The 20,069-nt window shown below is 38.8% G+C and overlaps 2 protein-coding genes across 6 annotated transcripts in view; both read left to right on the top strand.

Moving 5' to 3' along the window:
- Positions 1 to 785: 785 nt before the first annotated feature.
- zfyve21 (zinc finger, FYVE domain containing 21) lies at positions 786 to 8,449 on the top strand. 3 transcript variants are annotated; one of them, XM_056427140.1, is made up of 8 exons: positions 789 to 937; positions 2,166 to 2,216; positions 2,899 to 3,067; positions 3,918 to 3,993; positions 4,156 to 4,247; positions 4,428 to 4,481; positions 4,804 to 4,934; positions 5,262 to 8,449. In XM_056427140.1, exons 1-8 carry the CDS (start codon positions 812 to 814, stop codon positions 5,295 to 5,297), a joined length of 735 nt encoding a protein of 244 aa, XP_056283115.1. In that variant the 5' UTR covers positions 789 to 811; the 3' UTR covers positions 5,298 to 8,449. The 3 variants fall into 3 exon arrangements, with proteins under 3 accessions (XP_056283116.1, XP_056283117.1, XP_056283115.1); XM_056427142.1 differs by lacking the exon at positions 4,428 to 4,481 and having other exon boundaries at positions 787 to 937; XM_056427141.1 differs by lacking the exons at positions 4,804 to 4,934; positions 5,262 to 8,449 and having other exon boundaries at positions 786 to 937; positions 4,428 to 4,791.
- A 426-nt stretch (positions 8,450 to 8,875) lies between these two features.
- LOC130201087 (transcription factor IIIB 90 kDa subunit-like) overlaps positions 8,876 to 20,069 on the top strand; it is a 47,096-nt gene continuing 35,902 nt past the window's right edge. For all 3 annotated transcript variants that reach the window (XM_056425779.1, XM_056425780.1, XM_056425781.1), the window contains exons 1-6: positions 8,876 to 9,102; positions 12,148 to 12,350; positions 15,960 to 16,043; positions 16,524 to 16,697; positions 17,358 to 17,389; positions 19,714 to 19,786. In XM_056425779.1, coding sequence (XP_056281754.1) covers positions 12,167 to 12,350; positions 15,960 to 16,043; positions 16,524 to 16,697; positions 17,358 to 17,389; positions 19,714 to 19,786 — 547 coding nt within the window. In that variant the 5' untranslated portion in view covers positions 8,876 to 9,102; positions 12,148 to 12,166. The remainder of the gene's footprint in view (positions 9,103 to 12,147; positions 12,351 to 15,959; positions 16,044 to 16,523; positions 16,698 to 17,357; positions 17,390 to 19,713; positions 19,787 to 20,069) is intronic.

Here is a 20,069-nt window from a genome sequence, read left to right as displayed (position 1 = left end):
TCTTATTTTTATTTATTATTTATTTCAGAACGAAATATTGTTTTTTTAATCCACTGTATTTATGAGCGATATATATAGAAACATAGAAGAGACAAGAGTATGAGATATAACAGTATACAAAAGTATTGGTATACTTTTCAGGCTTTTAATGTGGAATATTATTACACGGCACTCAACAATCTATGGAGCAAAACGAAAAAATACATTGTGAAGAACATATATTTTTTTAACTCAATTTTATTCATTATTTATGATTTTGTAATTTTTTTTATTGAATACATTTTTTATTTGATCACTTATATAATATACACTATAGTATAATATGCAATAAATCTTTATCGGGGAGAAAATGGGTAAAAGACAGTACAGATAAATAGAAGAACAAATAAATACATAAATAAATATATAGTATAAGTATTTTTATATATTTACTTATATATTTCCTATATATATATACTTAGTATTTTAATTGTTCTATTTATCTGGACTGTCTTTATCCATTTTCTCCAAATAAAGGTGTATTGCATATTATACTATATTGTATATTATATTAGTGAGCAGCAGCAGTTAAAAATATAATTTGTAAATGTTTATAATTAGCATAAATTACAATGTGTGCTCATTGTTGGCGGAGTTGTAAAAACCAAAACACTCCACTTCCCACCGAAGCCACCACGTGACATAATCTCTGTGTTTTCATTCGTCCAACGCCCCTGTCAATCATCCATTGGAGGGCGTGTCCAGGCGGGACTTCGTGGCTGACAGCGTCCCTGTGTTCAACCCGGGGAGGAACGCTGCTAACGGGGGGAACATGTCTGCGGTGCCCGATGGGAAGAAGCTCGTCCGGAGCTCCAGCGGCCTCCGAATGGTGCCCGAGAACGGCGCCTTTCACAGCCCTTTCTCCCTCGACGAGCCGCAGTGGGTCCCGGATAAAGAGGTGAGGCGAGGCGGGGGGAAATATGTCGAAGCTGCGAGAAAAGCGAGAAGCTGGACAGGCTGTCAAACAGAGCTATTCCGGTGGATATTTTCAAAGTAAAAGCACAGTTTGTGAACTGAAAATAATTCAACAGCATTTTGTTAAGTAAGTATTTAAAGTTAAGCAGTGATTTTAAGTAAATGTTATGTTTGTTGTTGTTGTTTGAACACATAATGACGAGGCTACATTTATTCATTGTATAAATTGACACTTTTCAGACAATCTTACTGTTATGGTACACTTTCCTAGTTTAGCCATAATAATATAAGTATATATATTATATGTTAGTAATTGGAGGAATTTGCAAAGCTGAAACCTAAAAAAAAAATCACATTTGAGAGTCGATGATTTTTGGGATTGGCTTAATCAATTAACTGTATGAAGTGAGAAATCGACTTAATTTACTCAAATACTGTACTTTGTCTATACATGTTATAAATGTTGGGCAGTAAATCCTCCATAATGTTTTAGTAATCGTGTGAGTTCCTAAAACATTGCACAGCACTGGTGTAAATGCACTTTATTTGTTGTGGGTAAAGCGCTTTCATTTTCAAGGGGGAAAGCCTCCTGACATCCGGTTTCCTCCGCGCTAACAGCGGCTAACTGGCAGCAAGACTCTAGGCGTTACATGGCCAGCCTCGCGTCTAACCGCGTATTTACCACAATAACCAGCTAGTTAACGAACTAAACTAACTGTCGCACAAAAGTCACGACGTTATATCTTCACTGGCGACAGTTAAAGCGACAAAAAACAGCCGTATGGTTTGCTCTGAGCCAGCTTCCGGTTTGTCAGGCGGTAGCTTCCGGTTTGTTTGTTTGTTTTCCAAACTGAAAAAACACTGCAAGTACAAACCCACTGATTTAAAAGTAAAGTATTGTCTATTCTTTGAAATGCAGTTAAGTAGTTATTGACCTGCATTTCGTATTTTAATAATTTTGGAAAGAAAAGCATACGATTAACTTCTGACATCTTGTATTCTTCTGGTACACTAAATGTGTTGTCTTTTTAAGGCGTCAATAATCACACAGCAACAACACCAACATGTCAGTACAAGTCTGTTTTGTTTGACTTAATGTTAGAAAGCTTGAAAAAGATGTAGAGAACGTTTGTTTTTCCTGAGCTGCTGTTGAACCTGAATCCACCCCGACATGTTGCGTAAATTCTTGTTTGTCATTTCCTGTCTTCCAGTGCCCGAGATGTATGCAGTGTGACACCAAGTTTGACTTCATCAGAAGAAAGGTCTGTCTCCTGTTTTTAAACTAAACTTAAAGTAACATATCATACGCAGTTTTAACATGTTGACGTTTAAACATGTTGATGTATTTGTCTGCATTTAATTTCTTTATGTAAATCCACTAAAAGTAGTTAATGTTCTCCTTGTGTTTCACATTGTTCTGGACAAACAATCAGGTTTTATTTCCTGCCTTCTTTTAAAAAGTGCTGCACTTTCATGTTTTCTTCTGTCACACCAGATGAACTGTAGTCAAAATTCCCACTTTCTGCCCAAACTTGAACACAACTCAGACTGTGAAGGCTTCAGGATGTATTATTACCTTCGCATTCTGAGAATGCGGAAGGTTATGTTTTGATCGCTGTGTATTTATTTGTATGTGTGTTATTCGCATAACAAAAAAAGTATTAAACCATGGGATCGATCAGGGTCAAGGTCATGACAAGGTACCAAAAAAGTGGCTGCCGCGAAGGTATGCGCTCTACCGAGTGCCCGTTATAGTTGCTGCATGTTATTCCCCCAGAAGTCTTTGATGATACATTTAAAAGGTCAAATGTCTGACTGAGCCTTTAATGGCCTTGAGGACTCATGAATGCATTAGTTCAAGAAGTGAATAACCCCATGAGGAGTCTTATTATATTTAATATGACCTGCATACGAGGTGAGTTCAATACCTCCCGTCTCCTGCAGCATCACTGTCGGCGCTGCGGCCGCTGTTTCTGTGATAAGTGCTGCAGCAGGAAGGTGGCGCTGCCCCGCATGTGCTTCGTGGATCCGGTGCGTCAGTGTGCCGAGTGCAGCCTGGCGTCCCAGAAGGAGGCGGAGTTCTACGACAAGCAGATCAAAGTGCTCCTGGGAGGTGAGAGGCTTTATTCTCTGTGTTTACAAATCTGCAGCGCCTTCAGCCGGCGTTTGTGATGTAGAATATCAGGTCTCAATAAGCCCCGCCCTCCTGGGCTGTGATTGGCTAGTACTGCTGAGCTGTGATTGGCGAAAGAAAGAAAGAAACTTCTTAATGTTAAATGTAGTTGAAACATGAAATACACGACTAATCTGCTCAGTGTGTTTTTGACATCTTCATATTGCAAAATAAACCTCTAAGATATTCAGTTACGATGATTTAAAACACCAACTAAAGAATATTCGACAAACGATCGATCAATAATCAAAATAATAAATATGTTTTCTGATCAGACACTCGGATATGGATTAGAGAAATCTTACTAACTCGCAAGTTGGTCTTCTCGGGGAGACATTTTGAATGTTTTTGGCTGGAAGAGATGCCTCGTTATTGCATCATATTGCTTAATTATTGCATCATATTCCTTAATTATTGCATCATATTGCATCATATTGATTAATTATTGCATCATATTGATTCATTATTCCAAATTCCTTCCTTCCTAAACATCTTTGTGAAGTTTTAAGTTTTTGAATTTGCAATATCGGAAACAATTCAGATTTTATTTACATGATTATTCAAATTATTAAATAAATTAAATATTTATGTTTTTGTGTGTGTGAGGGTCTTCACCAAATGAAGAGGTTTATAGAATGTAATGTGTCTTCTGCAGCACCACAATATTTAACTTACATGTATACTTATATTATTTATATTTAAATGATGTATATTTATATTATATTATGTATATTTATATTGTGGATATTTATATTGTGGATATTTATATTATGTATATTTATATTTGCAGGCGGGACCTTCGTCGTCACTTTGGGGTCGTCAGAGAAGTCTGAGACGATGACGAGTCGCCTCTCCAACAACCACAGGTGTTTACACCTTTAGACCCAACACGATGAAGAGGAACGCACAACTTCATCCTCTATTTATATCAAACCTTCTTCCTCAATGTTCGTTAAACCGCCTCGATTTCTTCTTCTTCTTCTTCTTCTTCTTCTTCTTCTTCTTCTTCTTCTGTGGTTTTACTGCAGATATCTGTTCCTTGATGGAGAAAGTCACTTTGAGGTGGAGTTGTCTCGGATCTCCAGCATGCAGATCCTGATGGACGGCTCCAGTCCAGGAGGTGAGCCCCCCCGCCCCACTTCTTTTATTCTTTCTAATGTTTAAATTAGTGGAGCTTCTTGTATTTTAGATTACTTTGTGTTCTGGAGTTGAATCACTCACCAGAGACATTTAACTAACTCTTTTGTCCTCTGCTACTTTGACTCTGGTGGTCGTGGCTCCTCCTCCTCCTCCTCCTCAGAGAATGACATTCACACTTACACCAGTCTGCTGGACAGTCGTTGTGTCTCTGAAGGTTTGGAAATGTGCACGATTTGTCCAAAAAACCCTTCCTCCTTTCTCCTCCTTATCGTTCTTCTGGGGCCGCATTTTATTTTGAAAAACAGATTTTTGTTTTTGTTTTTTGTTTCTCTGATCCTTCATTTTAATTTTAATTTCCTTCATGTCTCTTTGCATGTGTGTGTGTGTGCATGAATCCATGCACACTTATTGAGATCAAACATTTAATTTAATTTAAAGCGTTGAATGTAAAACATCAAAAGAAAGAACACATTCATCTAAATACAATTAAAAGCCAAGACAACATAAAATAAACTTGTGTCTGTGTGTGTGTGTAGGAGGGGCGTCCCGTGCCAGCGGCATGCTGCTCCAATACAGGCCGATGGGCTCCCAGGACCCCCAGCAGCTCCGCGTGGAGGCCGCTGACGACAAGAAGGCGGCCTCGCTGTGGCTGACTGCGATGCACAAGGTACACACACACACACACACACACACACACACAGAGACACACTCACAACCACAGACACAACCATGTGTGTTTGTTTATGGTGTAGAAGTCTGTCCCTGCTGACTTTGTGTAAACACATCGTAACATGAAGCTCTCTGGTGGTGATACACGGTAACTGCAGGTGAAATTGCTTCCCTCACAATTAATCAGGATCTAAAAAGTTGTTGACAAAGAAATGAAATTTTTGTGAGGACGTCAGAGTGTGCAGGTTGTGTTTGACTGCATCTGTTGTCATATAATGTGTGTTTTATATATATTTCGATGTATTTTTCTATCATCTCCTCACAGGCGGCCAAACTGCTGTATGAAGCTCGGGACCAGTGACGTGCCGACGGCCCCTCACGCTGACCACCGTGGACCCGGACCCCAATGGGGGGATCGGTCTTGTTTGGGTTTTTATTAACGACGGTTCTGGTTCTGCTTCTTGTTCCTTGATGCCAGTTGATTGATACACAGAACACTTTATTACCTCGATAACACTTTTTACATCTCACCACACAACGGCCGGTCTTCTTGCTGCAGCTGACCACCCCGAGCCCAGAGGACTGGGTCTCTGCTGGTTTCTGGGAGGTTTTTAAATTCCAGTGCTTTTACTTTCTCTAATATATAATTTTTTTTGGGAGCTACATGATACTTTTGATACGATTGAACTTAAATGTGTCGTTACACCTTTTTATAAAGCATATTTCATGACCTTAGAGATAGATGCAGATGTTTTAATAATTCTATATATAAGCTGGAGTTCTTTTGTGTCCTCTGGAATTTTATTAAACAAGAGAAATCACACTTTACGGATCCACGTAGGCAGGCACGTGCACAGACATTTTGGGGGGCAGGTACTCAAGCCCCCAATAAAGGGCAACAATCGGCAAAATGAATTTTCTATTGATCGCTGTAACTTGAAGTTAAGTAATTAGTTGCTCGCAACACCTAAAACACATTGTGTCGTGAGAAGACATGAGAGCTGAACAAAATGACATTGTTTATTAACATTACAATTAGTTTTTATTTACAAAAGGATAGGAGCGAAAAATGCCAAATAATAAACAACTTTACTAACCTCGACGGCTCGGGAAATGCGGGAAAATGCCGGGAAATATCAAACCTCTGTAAAAACGTTCGAAAGCCTCAGTCTGATATTTCCGGGCATGACCTCACTCTCGGTTAGGAGATAGTTTACTCTTTTCACCCTCTGCAATGTTCATACAAGATTGATCTTTGTAAAACTGGAACAGACAAAACAAAGAGAAACATACCGCATAAAACAATGTGGCACAAGGATAGCACGACACCGAGAGCTAGCATTGAATTCTTGTGACATTTATAAAATGAATTAATAAGTTCAACATACTTTCGAACTTGTCTAAAAAGCATTTATACAACACAAAGAAGATGCCTGCCGGGATATCTCTCCCTCTCTCTCTTCATTAAACATGACGTCAGTAAACAGCCGGACAAGGCTTTGAAACCACGGATTTCGGAAGTCTTTTGTTTGTTTATTTCTTTAGGAAACGGCGGACCAGTTGCGACGTCAAATTTTCCGCAGCGCTAATGTCGACGTGGTTAATTTATCTCCAAACCGTCTTGGGATTGCACACACACCGGCATTACCTGTTTGTTTGATGCCGCGGGTCAGAGGAGAAGGAGGGTGACCCGTTTGGCGTGGCGCGAGGAGCACTGCGTTCTAAGTGGAGGAGGGGGGGGGCGACGTGAGGAGGCGTGAGGAGGCGGAGGGAGGTGCGCAGCGGGGGCTCGTGAGCGGCGCGGAGCGTGTCGGGGCGAAATTCTCACAAGAACTCAAATAAATGCCCCGTCATATATCGAAACACATTTGGGGGGAATTGATGACAGAGATTAAATTTTATTCTTAAATACTGATTAATGAAGAAAAAAATTTGTCTCCAGCAGAAAGGACACTTCTCATCCAGGGCAAAAGGGGAGGAGCTTGAGCACCACTAGGGGTCTATCTGTGCACGTGCCTGCACGTAGGGCGGGTTAGTGCAGGCTAAAGGTCAATCCACCTTGAAGAAACAGGAGTGAAAGGCATTCTGGGAAAATATCCTGAAACGCAAAGGACAAAGAACATCTCTGCTGTAACCACAAAGCGAAGGAAGATAGTTGGATTTGTCCTTTAAGAGGCTGTTTCTGCTTCTTCTCTGTAAATTGTGATATAAACTACGATTACTTCCAGATTAACTCTGATTTAACACGTTGTGAAAACACGAATGAATGCTTTTAATGTAGTTTCATGTATTGAAGTTTTGTATGAACTATTTTGTCAACTATTCCTACTTTTAACACGAGTTGTGTGTGTTGTGTGTAGTTTTGTAATATTTGTAAACAATAATTACTTTTCTTAGTTTTTTCCTCCATCAATCGAATGCTGTTCGGTTTTGGTTGAGCCTTCGAGGAGCTTTCCTCAAGAGAAGCGTGGGGCTACACGTGGAGCTACACGCTACTCGTCGAGTTACACATCGAGCTACACGCTACACGTCGAGCTATACGTCGCGCTGTATGTCTAGTTACATGCTACATGTCGAGCTACATGCTACACGTCAAGCTACACGTCGATTTACATGCTACACGTCGAGCTACTTGCTAAACCAATGCAAAAACTATCTCTTTCATTTGTTAATTCATGGCAAAAATTAAACGGAAACGTTTGATTCCTCCCAAAATAAGGCAGGACTTCGGAAGGGGAGGGACTTCGCCTCTATCGTAGATCTCATTTGCTCGGCCGTTTGTGGCGGAGTTAGCTGTTAAGCATTAGCCGTTAGCTGTTAGCTGCTCCTGCTTGGCATTAAAAGCATTCAATAAATGGACCTTGATAAGACTTTTTTATGAGTATTTGTTGTCACAACAGTCACATTTTAAATGCCTGGTCTCTAACACTACGTGATGTATTCAGTGTTCTCGGCTTTTTTACGTAGAACAGAACTGGGTTAGTTAGTTCCCGTTTGAACTTTTCTGTCACTGAGGACGTACAGCACCTCCACTTTGTACCGTAAAGTTTATTTTTATACGCTGCTCACCTAAGAAGTTAAACCATAGGAGTTCCTCCAGGAAGGAGCTGCTAGTTGTGAAGGAGCTGAACAGATGATCACGTTGGCCTCTGGGAGTCTAAAATAAGATACACCGTCAGGTTTTAACATCTGAATCCGGTGATATATTTGGAAAAAAATACAACACTTGCCCCTTTTTAATCATAAAACATCAAAGAGCTTTTTTAAATTTCTACAGTTTAATTTTTATTACATTCTGTACTTCCATTTAAAGCACATGTGACAGCTTTAAACATGTTTAAAGATCCCTGTTATGCCAATATTTGTGATTATTATGTATCATAAAGCCAATGATCCTGCTGTGATCTTCTTTGTACCTGCACTTTAAACCTGATCCCGGAGCTTCATCTATTAAAACTGCTTCTTCTCACTTTGTTGGTTAATCTGTTGTGAATAAAAATCCAAGTGTTTGTACATTTTGTTGAGTCGAATGTGTCTTTATGGGGAAACGTGGATTCCTCCATTCGTAGATAAACTGAAGAGAACATTGCATTCTCATTCATAATGTCCTCATGTTTTCAGGGATGTAAATGCACAGATTGTAAAGCCCTCTGAGGGAAGTTTGTAATTCGTGATTTTGGGCTCTACTAAATAAATGTAATCGAATTACACGCGGAGGGGATTCCGTTGCCGGTGTTTACTCTTTAAATACCAACTTCGTTGCTAATGATACATTTCCTAACTTCCCCATACAGCTAGCGATCATTATTCACATCACATTAAAAAAAAGAAGATAAAATCTTCCCTATTATAATATAAAGTAACCAACACCGTGACCGCGCACCCCCCCACTCGGCCCGAAGTTGGTCTCGCCCGTGATTCCGCGGTGTGAAACGCACATGTTGGGTGTGTTGTGTTGAGGATTGCACAGACGTTACAGCATTAAGCAAAAAGCTCTGAGCGCGGTCACGGTACCGACTGCTCCCTCGTCACGGCGGTAAGACTCCCGGTTACCGGAAAACACCGACGACGTCACGTTAATTTGCAGAAAGCGCTCGAGGTGTGGAGGGCGACACGCGGGCGGACCCGGCGTGGCAGCGAGACGGTTACTGTTCACCGGACTGAAGGTACGTAACACCGCTCGGTGTGTTTGTTTGTGTAAGTGTGTGTATGTGTGTGTGTGTGTTAACTTCCCGCGAGGCTGCTGTGATTATTAAACCTTCATTACGTCATCTTTACGTGTGTTAAAGTGTGTTTAGCGGCTAGCATCGCCCTGTTAGCTTCCCAGTGCCCAGCTGTCAACGTGGGAGGCGTTCAGTTGCTTCTCGTTTTTTTACAGTTTTTATACCAATTAAAATAACAAATATAATGAATTACGACCGGATGTAAACGGGGGGACATGTCACGCGCTCCGCGGTTGCGGTTTGGGAACTGTTATCCCGTAAAATGACCTCCCGGTCGGGCTGAAGAAGTAAACGCGCTGAGCTGGCTGATCCGGGGTCAGTGCCACGTAGCTGACCGGCCAATGAGAGCAGAGCCCGGGGAGGTTCTGCAGAATCACTGCGGACCGAACCGGAAGAGCCCGATCGTAGTGAAAGTACTAGCATCACAAAGTACCACAAGTAGTAGTGGTGATATAACGCTGTAGAAATACTCTGTTATAAGTAAATGGCATGCATTTAAACTACTGTAGTATAAAATGACTAGCATGTAGTATAAAAGTACTAGCATGTAGTATAAAACTACTAGCATGTAGTATATAACTACTAGCATGTAGTATAAAAGTACTAGCATGTAGTATATAACTACTAGCATGTAGTATAAAAGTACTAGCATGTAGTATAAAAGTACTAGCATGTAGTATATAACTACTAGCATGTAGTATAAAAGTACTAGCATGTAGTATAAAAGTACTAGCATGTAGTATATAACTACTAGCATGTAGTATAAAAGTACTAGCATGTAGTATATAACTACTAGCATGTAGTATAAAAGTACTAGCATGTAGTATAAAAGTACTAGCATGTAGTATATAACTACTAGCATGTAGTATAAAAGTACTAGCATGTAGTATATAACTACTAGCATGTAGTATAAAAGTACTAGCATGTAGTATATAACTACTAGCATGTAGTATATAACTACTAGCATGTAGTATAAAAGTACTAGCATGTAGTATAAAAGTACTAGCATGTAGTATAAAAGTACTAGCATGTAGTATAAAAGTACTAGCATGTAGTATAAAAGTACTAGCATGTAGTATAAAAGTACTAGCATGTAGTATAAAAGTACTAGCATGTAGTATAAAAGTACTAGCATGTAGTATAAAAGTACTAGCATGTAGTATAAAAGTACTAGCATGTAGTATAAAAGTACTAGCATGTAGTATAAAAGTACTAGCATGTAGTATAAAAGTACTAGCATGTAGTATATAACTACTAGCATGTAGTATAAAAGTACTAGCATGTAGTATAAAACTACTAGCATGTAGTATATAACTACTAGCATGTATTATAAAAGTACTAGCATGTAGTATAAAACTACTAGCATGTAGTATATAACTACTAGCATGTAGTATAAAAGTACTAGCATGTAGTATATAACTACTAGCATGTAGTATAAAAGTACTAGCATGTAGTATAAAAGTACTAGCATGTAGTATAAAAGTACTAGCATGTAGTATATAACTACTAGCATGTAGTATAAAAGTACTAGCATGTAGTATATAACTACTAGCATGTAGTATATAACTACTAGCATGTAGTATAAAACTACTAGCATGTAGTATATAACTACTAGCATGTAGTATATAACTACTAGCATGTATTATAAAAGTACTAGCATGTATTATAAAAGTACTAGCATGTAGTATAAAACTACTAGCATGTAGTATATAACTACTAGCATGTAGTATAAAAGTACTAGCATGTAGTATATAACTACTAGCATGTAGTATAAAAGTACTAGCATGTAGTATATAACTACTAGCATGTAGTATATAACTACTAGCATGTAGTATAAAAGTACTAGCATGTAGTATAAAAGTACTAGCATGTAGTATATAAGTACTAGCATGTAGTATAAAAGTACTAGCATGTAGTATAAAAGTACTAGCATGTAGTATATAACTACTAGCATGTAGTATAAAAGTACTAGCATGTAGTATAAAAGTACGAGCATGTAGTATAAAAGTACGAGCATGTAGTATAAAAGTACTAGCATGTAGTATAAAAGTACGAGCATGTAGTATAAAAGTACTAGCATGTAGTATATAACTACTAGCATGTAGTATAAAAGTACTAGCATGTAGTATATAACTACTAGCATGTAGTATAAAAGTACTAGCATGTAGTATATAACTACTAGCATGTCGTATAAAAGTACTAGCATGTAGTATAAAAGTACTAGCATGTAGTATATAACTACTAGCATGTAGTATAAAAGTACTAGCATGTCGTATAAAAGTACTAGCATGTAGTATATAACTACTAGCATGTAGTATAAAAGTACTAGCATGTAGTATAAAAGTACTAGCATGTAGTATATAACTACTAGCATGTAGTATAAAAGTACTAGCATGTAGTATAAAAGTACTAGCATGTAGTATAAAAGTACTCGCATGTAGTATAAAGCACTGCATGTAGTACTGCATGTAGTATAAAAGTACGAGCATGTAGTATAAAAGTACGAGCATGTAGTATTAAAGTACTAGCACGTAGTATATAACTACTAGCATGTAGTATAAAAGTACTAGCATGTAGTATAAACTACTAGCATGTAGTATAAAAGTACTAGCATGTAGTATAAAAGTACGAGCATGTAGTATAAAAGTACGAGCATGTAGTATAAAAGTACTAGCATGTAGTATATAACTACTAGCATGTAGTATAAAAGTACTAGCATGTAGTATAAAAGTACTAGCATGTAGTATATAACTACTAGCATGTAGTATAAAAGTACTAGCATGTAGTATATAACTACTCGCATGTAGTATAAAAGTACTCGCATGTAGTATATAACTACTCGCATGTAGTATAAAAGTACTCGCATGTAGTATAAAAGTACTCGCATGTAGTATAAAAGTACGAGCATGTAGTATATAAGTAGACAAATCTAACGTTTTAGTAATTTCTCGCCTGTGTAATGTGTGTGTTTTTTCCCATGATGCTTAGCGGCCGACCGAGCGCCGCCATGAGCTCCAAGGTGTGCAGGAACTGCGGCGGCGCCGACATCGACGTGGACGCGGCGCGCGGCGACGCCGTGTGCATGACCTGCGGCTCGGTGCTGGAAGACAACATCATCGTGTCTGAGGTGGAGTTCGTGGAGACGGGCGGAGGAGGCTCGGCGGCCGTGGGCCAGTTCGTGGCCACCGGAGGTGAGCGCCGGGTTTCTATTGTCAACGTGTCTATCGTTGCTGCTTCTGTTATAGTTGTTTATATTATCCCCGTTTCTATGCCTCTTTCTATCTGTGTTTCTATCCGTCTTTCTATTGATGTTTCTATTGCTGTTCATAATCCTGTTTCTATTATTACCTTCGCATTGAAAATGCGGAAGGTTATGTTTTGATCGGCGTGTATTTATTTATTTGTATGCGTGTTATTCGCATAACAAAAAAAGTTTTAAACCGAATCGCATGAAATTTGGTGGGATGATTGGTTATTATCCGGGGACCATTTGATTAGATTTTGGGATCGATCGGGTCAAAAGTCAAGGTCATGAAAAGGTCAACATCTTCTTGAATCGCATGAAATTTGGTGGGGTGATTGGTTATTATCCGGGGACCATTTGATTAGATTTTGGGATCGATCGGGTCAAAGGTCAAGGTCAACATCTTCTTGAATCGCATGAAATTTGGTGAGATGATTGTTTATTATCTGGGGACTATTTGATTAGATTTTGGGATCGATCGGGTCAAAGGTCAAGGTCATGAAAAGGTCAACATCTTCTTGAATCGCATGAAATTTGGTGGGGTGATTGGTTATTATCCGGGGACCATTTGATTAGATTTTGGGATCGATCGGGTCAAAGGTCAAGGTCATGGAAAGGTCAACATCTTCTTGAATCGCATGAAATTTGGTGAGATGATTGTTTATTATCTGGGGACTATTTGATTAGATTTTGGGATCAATCGGGTCAAAGGTCAAGGTCATGAAAAGGTCAAAATCGTCCTTTTACCATAGCACGGTCAATTTGTATCCAATTGGCATGCAACTCATGCCAAAATGTTCATAATTCAATGCCCAATCTTGTGATATGCGAAGGTATGCGCTCTACCGAGTGCCCATTCTAGTTTATTTATTTATTTGTATGTGTGTTATTCGCTTAAGTAAAAAAGTTTTAAACCGAATCGCATGAAATTTGGTGGGATGATTGGTTATTATCCGGGGACCATTTGATTAGATTTTGGGATCGATCGGGTCAAAGGTCAAGGTCATGGAAAGGTCAACATCTTCTTGAATCGCATGAAATTTGGTGAGATGATTGTTTATTATCTGGGGACTATTTGATTAGATTTTGGGATCAATCGGGTCAAAGGTCAAGGTCATGAAAAGGTCAAAATCTTCCTTTTACCATAGCACGGTCAATTTGTATCCAATTGGCATGCAACTCATGCCAAAATGTTCATAATTCAATGCCCAATCTTGTGATATGCAAAGGTATGCGCTCTACCGAGTGCCCATTCTAGTTTATTTATTTATTTGTATGCGTGTTATTCGCTTAAGTAAAAAAGTATTAAACCGAATCGCATGAAATTTGGTGGGATGATTGGTTATTATCCGGAGACCATTTGATTAGATTTTGGGATCGATCGGGTCAAAGGTCATGTTTAAGGTCATGAAAAGGTCAACATCTTCTTTTTACCATAGCGCGGTCAATTTATATCCAATTGGCATGTAACTAATGCCAAAATGTTCATAATTCAATGTCCAATCTTGTGATATGCGAAGGTATGCGCTCTACCGAGTGCCCATTCCAGTTGTTGTTTATTTTATCCCTGTTTCTATTTCTCTTTCTATCTGTGTCTTTCTATCTGTTTCTATCCTTATTTCTATTGATGTTTCTATTGATGTTCATAATCCTGTTTCTATTGTTGTTTATATTATCCCTGTTTCTATCTCTCTTTCTATCCGTCTTTCTATCTGTTTCTATCCTTATTTCTATTGATGTTTCTATTGTTGTTCATAATCCTGTTTCTATTGTCGTTTATATCCACGTTTCTGTTGGCGTTTATATCCCTGTTTTTATTGTAGTTTCTATACCTGTTTATATCCCTGTTTCTATGGCCTCGTTTCTATTGCCCAGTTTCTATTGCTGTTCATATTCTTGTTTCTATCGTTGTTTCTGTCCCAATTTCTATTGGAGTTTATATTGCCGTTTCTATCCCTGTTTCTATTGGCGTTTCTTTATCCCTGTTTCTATTGACTTTTCTATCCCTGTTTCTATTGCTGTTTCTATTGACCAGTTTATATTGCCCCATCTATATTCCCATGGTGTTTCTATTGGCGTTTCTCTCCCTGTTCCTAAAGAGTTAATTTACCGTGGTACATGTTTGAGTATTTGTCTTTACTTCACGTCTTCGACGGCTTCAGTTTCTGTGAAAAAATAACTTTTAAAAAGTCAATTAATCAATGAGCTTATTGGTCAACATTTTGGTGGTTTCAGCTTCTTAGATCTGAAACTGAAGGTTGTTGGAAATTAAAACCATCAAAGATCATTTTTAATAATTATAATTTTAATAAACCAATCAGAACAATGTATTCAGCAGATTAATCCATATTTTATATAATTACTTGGTTTCAGTAAAAGCTATTTTTACATTCATTCATTAGTAATAATATCAAATATTATATTTGAAATACTTAAATACATTTTCCAGATTTTAATGAAGTACTCAGGACTCTCACTTGGGACGTAGTATTTTTATTGTGGTTTTAGTCCTTTTATTGATTTGATCTTAATATCAAAATATACACAAAACATCTCGTTGCCCTAATAGAAACAAATACTTCATTAAGAAAATAAATAAAGATATATATATATATATAAATATAATAAAGAGAATCGGAAGATTTTTTATTCTGGCCAAAGTATAATTTTTTAGTATTTTTTATATATCATAGAGAAAGTACGGTGGCCAGCAGGGACAACATTTAACACGCTGAAGATAATCTGATTGTCTGAAACCACTTCCGATTTATTGGTTATCAGTGAAAGATATTCTCCTGCAATGTGTTTTTTCTTATTGAAGGAATTCTTCTTATCGGTGTGAAACATTTACCTCCAGATTATCTTTGACCTTCAGCCTGTAGGACGTTTCTCTCCTGCTGGCTCAAGTGATCTGGGATGTAGTTCCCCAGACGGCCACTAGAGGGAGCGCTGGGACAATAACACGACTTCACGTACTCTCACAACTCCCTCTAGTGGACGTCTCATTTATTTTAGTTATGAGTGAAGACGTTTGTATTCAATTCTGGAAAATAATTATTGAGGTCCAGAGCTGAAACTATTAATTGATTCGTTTTTTGACAGTAAATTATGTGACTAGTAAATATAATATTTTTTGGGTCTAATCTATTTTTTAAATATTATTGTGGATTTAATAACTTTTTTTTGCAGTTTTAAATTATTTTGGAGACTAAATATTCCTCAAAGGAAAGAACAGGAGATTTATCTGAATGTCTTGAAACTATAAGTTGATGTCTGCAGAATTATTATTTTGTTCAACAAACTCTTTAAAAGCACAACATATTAAATTATTTATTATATTCATGTGATGGATTTAGAAATCCCAAACCATCAGATGTTTGGAATAACTTGCTTAAAGAATGACTCGAAACAATAAATGATCAACCCAGCGTTTCTGCTGAAATGGATTTAAAAAGGATTTACTAACCTTTATTTTAATAGATTAAGATAAGGTTATTCCGCATATGAAAGTGTAAATGCAGTGTTTGTGGTCCTGACGTGAGTCTTCTGTCTCTAGCCGGAGGAATCAACCCGTCTTTTGGGGGAGACAACCACTTCTCAGGTGTGGGGAGGGAGTCCAGAGCCCAGACGCTGCAGAAAGGTGAGTGACCAGCAGAGGGCGCCACACGTCTTCTTCAGCCTGTCCTTTCTTTATGACAATGATGTGTGTTTATTTATTTATTTATATATATGTATATTGACATTTAAAAAAAATATATATATAGATTTACAAAAATATAATAAAAATATTAAAACAAATATTAAAATAAAAATGTTTTTGTATTAGAGAGAATTACATAAAAAAGTAATATTGATTAAAAAAAATTTTTAAAAAAATATGTATTTAAAAAAAACCTATATAAATACTTTTTTCCCCCTTACAAAATAATAGTTAAGAACATTTAAAAAAATCTTTTTAATCTGTATTGAGTGCCGATGTTCTCTTGAAAGCGTCCGTGTTAAATCTTTAACCCCCTTTATCTCTTTGTGCTTAAAGTTCTGTTCTTCCTCTTTTCTACACGATCAATAAAAGCAGATGAGATTCTGAGTGTGAGCTGACCATTGTCCTTGTGTCCTCCAGCAAGACACAACATCAACACTCTGGGTCACCAGCTGCAGATGAACAAGCACTGCCTGGACACGGCCTTGAACTTCTACAAGATGGCGCTCATGAAGCACCTGACCCTCGGGCGCAAGAACGCCCACGTCGTCGCCGCCTGCCTCTACCTGGTCTGCCGCACCGAGGGGACGCCGCGTATCCGTGTGTGTGTGTGTGTGTGTGCTCTTAGCTTTGTTAAAAGTTGGAGCTAAAGGCTACAAGTTGTAGCTTAAATTGGGTCTTCTTCTTCTTCTTTTTCACTGGTGGTGTTTCAGTTCATTCTCTCCAAACCAGTCAATGGTTCAGTGGTTTGTTTATTTAATTATTTACTTGCCACTTCAAAGAAGTGATTGTGTGTTTGTGGTAAAAACCTCCAGTTGATGTAGAATATAAAGTCTCTTTGTCTCAATAACAAAGAGACTTCTATGCAGCTTCAGCTCACACATCCATTCCTCTGCATGCCCTACACAAAGGTCCCCCCCCAGTGGTCCAGATGTGTTGGAGGACCTGCTGTCTGTTGTTTCCCAGATTAAAGGCGTCTGTGTAATCTCCAGATGGCGAACGCTGGGATTATCTTTTCCATTTCATCTGCTGCTGATTGCATTGTGAGGCCTTTTTCTGTTTATCAGAGGAGACTCACTAATCTGCCCGGAGACAGGGGGGGGGGGGTCGGGATGTCCAGAAGGCCGATGGCAGGCATGTGAATGAGAAAAATGTTATCTCGCTCTCTTGCTCTTTCTCTTTCTTTCTCTCTTTCTCCTTTACCCCAATTGAACTGTGACTCTTCTTCTGTGGTTCCTGAGCGGTTCCTCTCAGACATGCTGCTGGACCTCAGTGACATCCTGCAGGTGAGTTTCAAATCATAAAATCTGTGAAATTGTTTTAAAAGAGAAAAAGAAAAAGCGCAACTCTAAAAGCGCAACTCTAAAAGCGTGTGCGTGTGCGTGCGTGCGTGCGCGCGCGCGTGCGTGTGTGTGTGTGTGTGTGTTTTAATGGGAGCTGATTCGTGGTGAGTCAGGGGTGTGGCTGCATTGCTCACTCACAGCTGGGTGGGGGGGAGGGGTATTTATATGCACCCAGCTGTCCTGGAACACCCCCCCCTCCCCACACACACCCTGGCATGAGGAGGTGGGTGGGGCTGCTGCCTGGCCAATCACTACTTCTTATGGATCCACAATCGGCTCTAGAATAAATGGAGGAGATCAGCTGTTAGTCATGCTGCTATAATGTGATGAGCTTTTATTCATCACATACTCCTAATGCCCCCCACTCCCACATACGATGCATAGCTCTGCACACATGCAGATTTGATCTTGTTATTGAGCAACAGGTGTGATGAAGAACATTCAGACGTTAGTCGGTCGTCAAGGAGCATTTCATACAAATTAATTATCTGATTAAAACTTTTTAATCTTTCTTTTTATCGTTTGTTTATTTAACGTAAACAACAGAAGCGCCCGTAGACGAGCATATTTTAATATTTCCATTTATTCATTTTAAATGAAACTTTATTTTAGGATAAATCTGTTTAAGGTTTAAAAAAATACTTCTTTTAAAATATAATTAAGTTTCACACGAAGGAAAAAGAAACAAATAAATGTGTCTTTTTTTCCCCCCCAGTTAAATAATAAATAGATCTTAAATCCTCTCAAGGCTAAACGAACGTTTAAAGATCCTTGAAGTTAATTAAATGTTCTGCGTAATGAGTTTAAAATGTTTTGATACTTTGAGGCTACATTGAATCTTATGTCTAAGGATACGCCCCCTTTTCTCTACTAAACATAAAAAAACTCACTTTAAAATATTGTAATACGTGTTTTTATTATTTAATAGGATTATGTATGGGGCAGTCTGGTTGGTGTCTGTCAGGTTATTGATCCTGATGGAGTCAGGCGACTCTGAGGTTTGACCTCCACGTGAGGATGAAGTAAACCGACTTTAGTTTAGTTGTGAATTTGATGGACGGATAAATTAGTAATAAATACATTTAAAAATAAAATTAGCAAATTGTCGAAAATAACTTTAACGCCTGTTAAATGAAGCAATTTGAGTTTGTATTGGTCAGTTTGGGAGTTATTCTTTAATCACACATGGCAGATGAATTCTCGCAATTAATTTGTATTTTTTAATTTTGTATTTGTTTAATAAATAAAAAATAGATATAAATGTAGATATTAGTTGAGGGCTTTTCTCTCATGTGAAAATAACCTCATCAGGCTTTACCCAACGTGTAGGACGAGTTTATGTATCAATAGATAAAAAAGTAACTTAATATCGGATCTATAAAGATGCTTTAAATACATAACGGGGATCGCATGCTGGAACCGACCAATGAGAATTGAGTATTTCTGCAGCTCCAGACACAGAGCATAAAGATCGTTATGAAGAAGTTTTGTTGTTTTGACTCCTTTAGCTCTATTGTTTACCTTCTCCTCCACCGAGCATTGTGGGTAATAACGAGCAGAACATCCTGGTGCAGATTTAAGATGCTGTGAGGTTGTTGGTTTGAATCCCGATTGTCGTCTTTATTTTTAGCAGTATATCCTCTTCTCCTCCTCTTCTTCCTCCTTCTGCCCTTGTGTATACATTCCTGGCTGGAATCCACTTCCCAGAATAGCAGAGGAGGCATCTGGCTGAGGGCGAGCCCCCACACACACACACAGACCCTCCTTAGACAGACGTCTGACCCGGGTTCAGGACCTGGTCTCCTGAAACTAGATTCTGGGAGTGATAGATGTTTCGTCTTTGTTATTCAGCAGGAGGGGGGGGGATACAATGAAACATCTGTGAGGGAGGGGCCCCCAGCACCCTGCAGCTGACCGGCTCTAGTCCACGAGATGAAACCAGGTCCTGAAGTCTGGAGGTCCTCTAGGTGGTCAAACCTGTAGAAGGGACCGAAGTCTGTGGGGGTCGAGTCTCAGGAGGTTATTTTAGGAAGAACGTTGATGAAGATGAGTTATTGTAGCGTGATGAAGATGAGTCATTGTAGCGTGATGCTAGACAGTGATGAAGATGAGTTATTGTAGCGAGCAGAGCGAGCCGCAGGTCTATGACATCATCGGGACACTGAACCAGATGATGTCACATCCTGTCCTCTCGTGAGGTCTTGAGGTGGTCCTGGAGTCCCCCTGCAGACCCGGGTCTCCTCCTCAGACTCCTCCCTCCTCCTCAGGTGAACGTCTACATGCTGGGGAGAACCTTCCTGGTGCTGTCCAGAGAGCTGTGCATCAACGCCCCGGCTATAGGTACCTCACCCTTCATCTTCATCCTCACCGGGTTCTCTGTCTTTAGTGTGTCAGATGATATACGCCTCGTTGAGTTAAACACCTTGTTGACTCTGATGTAAACACCTCGATGACTCTGATGTAAACACCTCGATGACTCTGATGTAAACACCTCAATGACTCTTCTTGAGTAAAGAGATGCATGTTTTGTCACTTCAATCTGCTCTAAATATATTTTTGTTATGATTTCAAACCACAAAACATGAATAAGAGAAACCTGCAGATCAAACAACACAGCATAAAG

Source organism: Pseudoliparis swirei, chromosome 11 (genome assembly GCF_029220125.1).
Source record: "Pseudoliparis swirei isolate HS2019 ecotype Mariana Trench chromosome 11, NWPU_hadal_v1, whole genome shotgun sequence".
Classification (NCBI taxonomy): domain Eukaryota; kingdom Metazoa; phylum Chordata; class Actinopteri; order Perciformes; family Liparidae; genus Pseudoliparis; species Pseudoliparis swirei.
This window is presented reverse-complemented; position numbering and strand designations above follow the sequence as displayed.

What these genes read in the sequence shown, in the direction of transcription:
- zfyve21 (XM_056427141.1), top strand. Translation starts at nt 812, where the DNA reads ATGTCTGCGGTGCCCGATGGGAAGAAGCTCGTCCGGAGCTCCAGCGGC. An exon ending in TTGACTTCATCAGAAGAAAG is followed by an intron (nt 2,217 to 2,898) that starts GTCTGTCTCCTG and finishes CGTCTCCTGCAG; the next exon opens with CATCACTGTCGGCGCTGCGG. An exon ending in CGCCTCTCCAACAACCACAG is followed by an intron (nt 3,994 to 4,155) that starts GTGTTTACACCT and finishes GTTTTACTGCAG; the next exon opens with ATATCTGTTCCTTGATGGAG.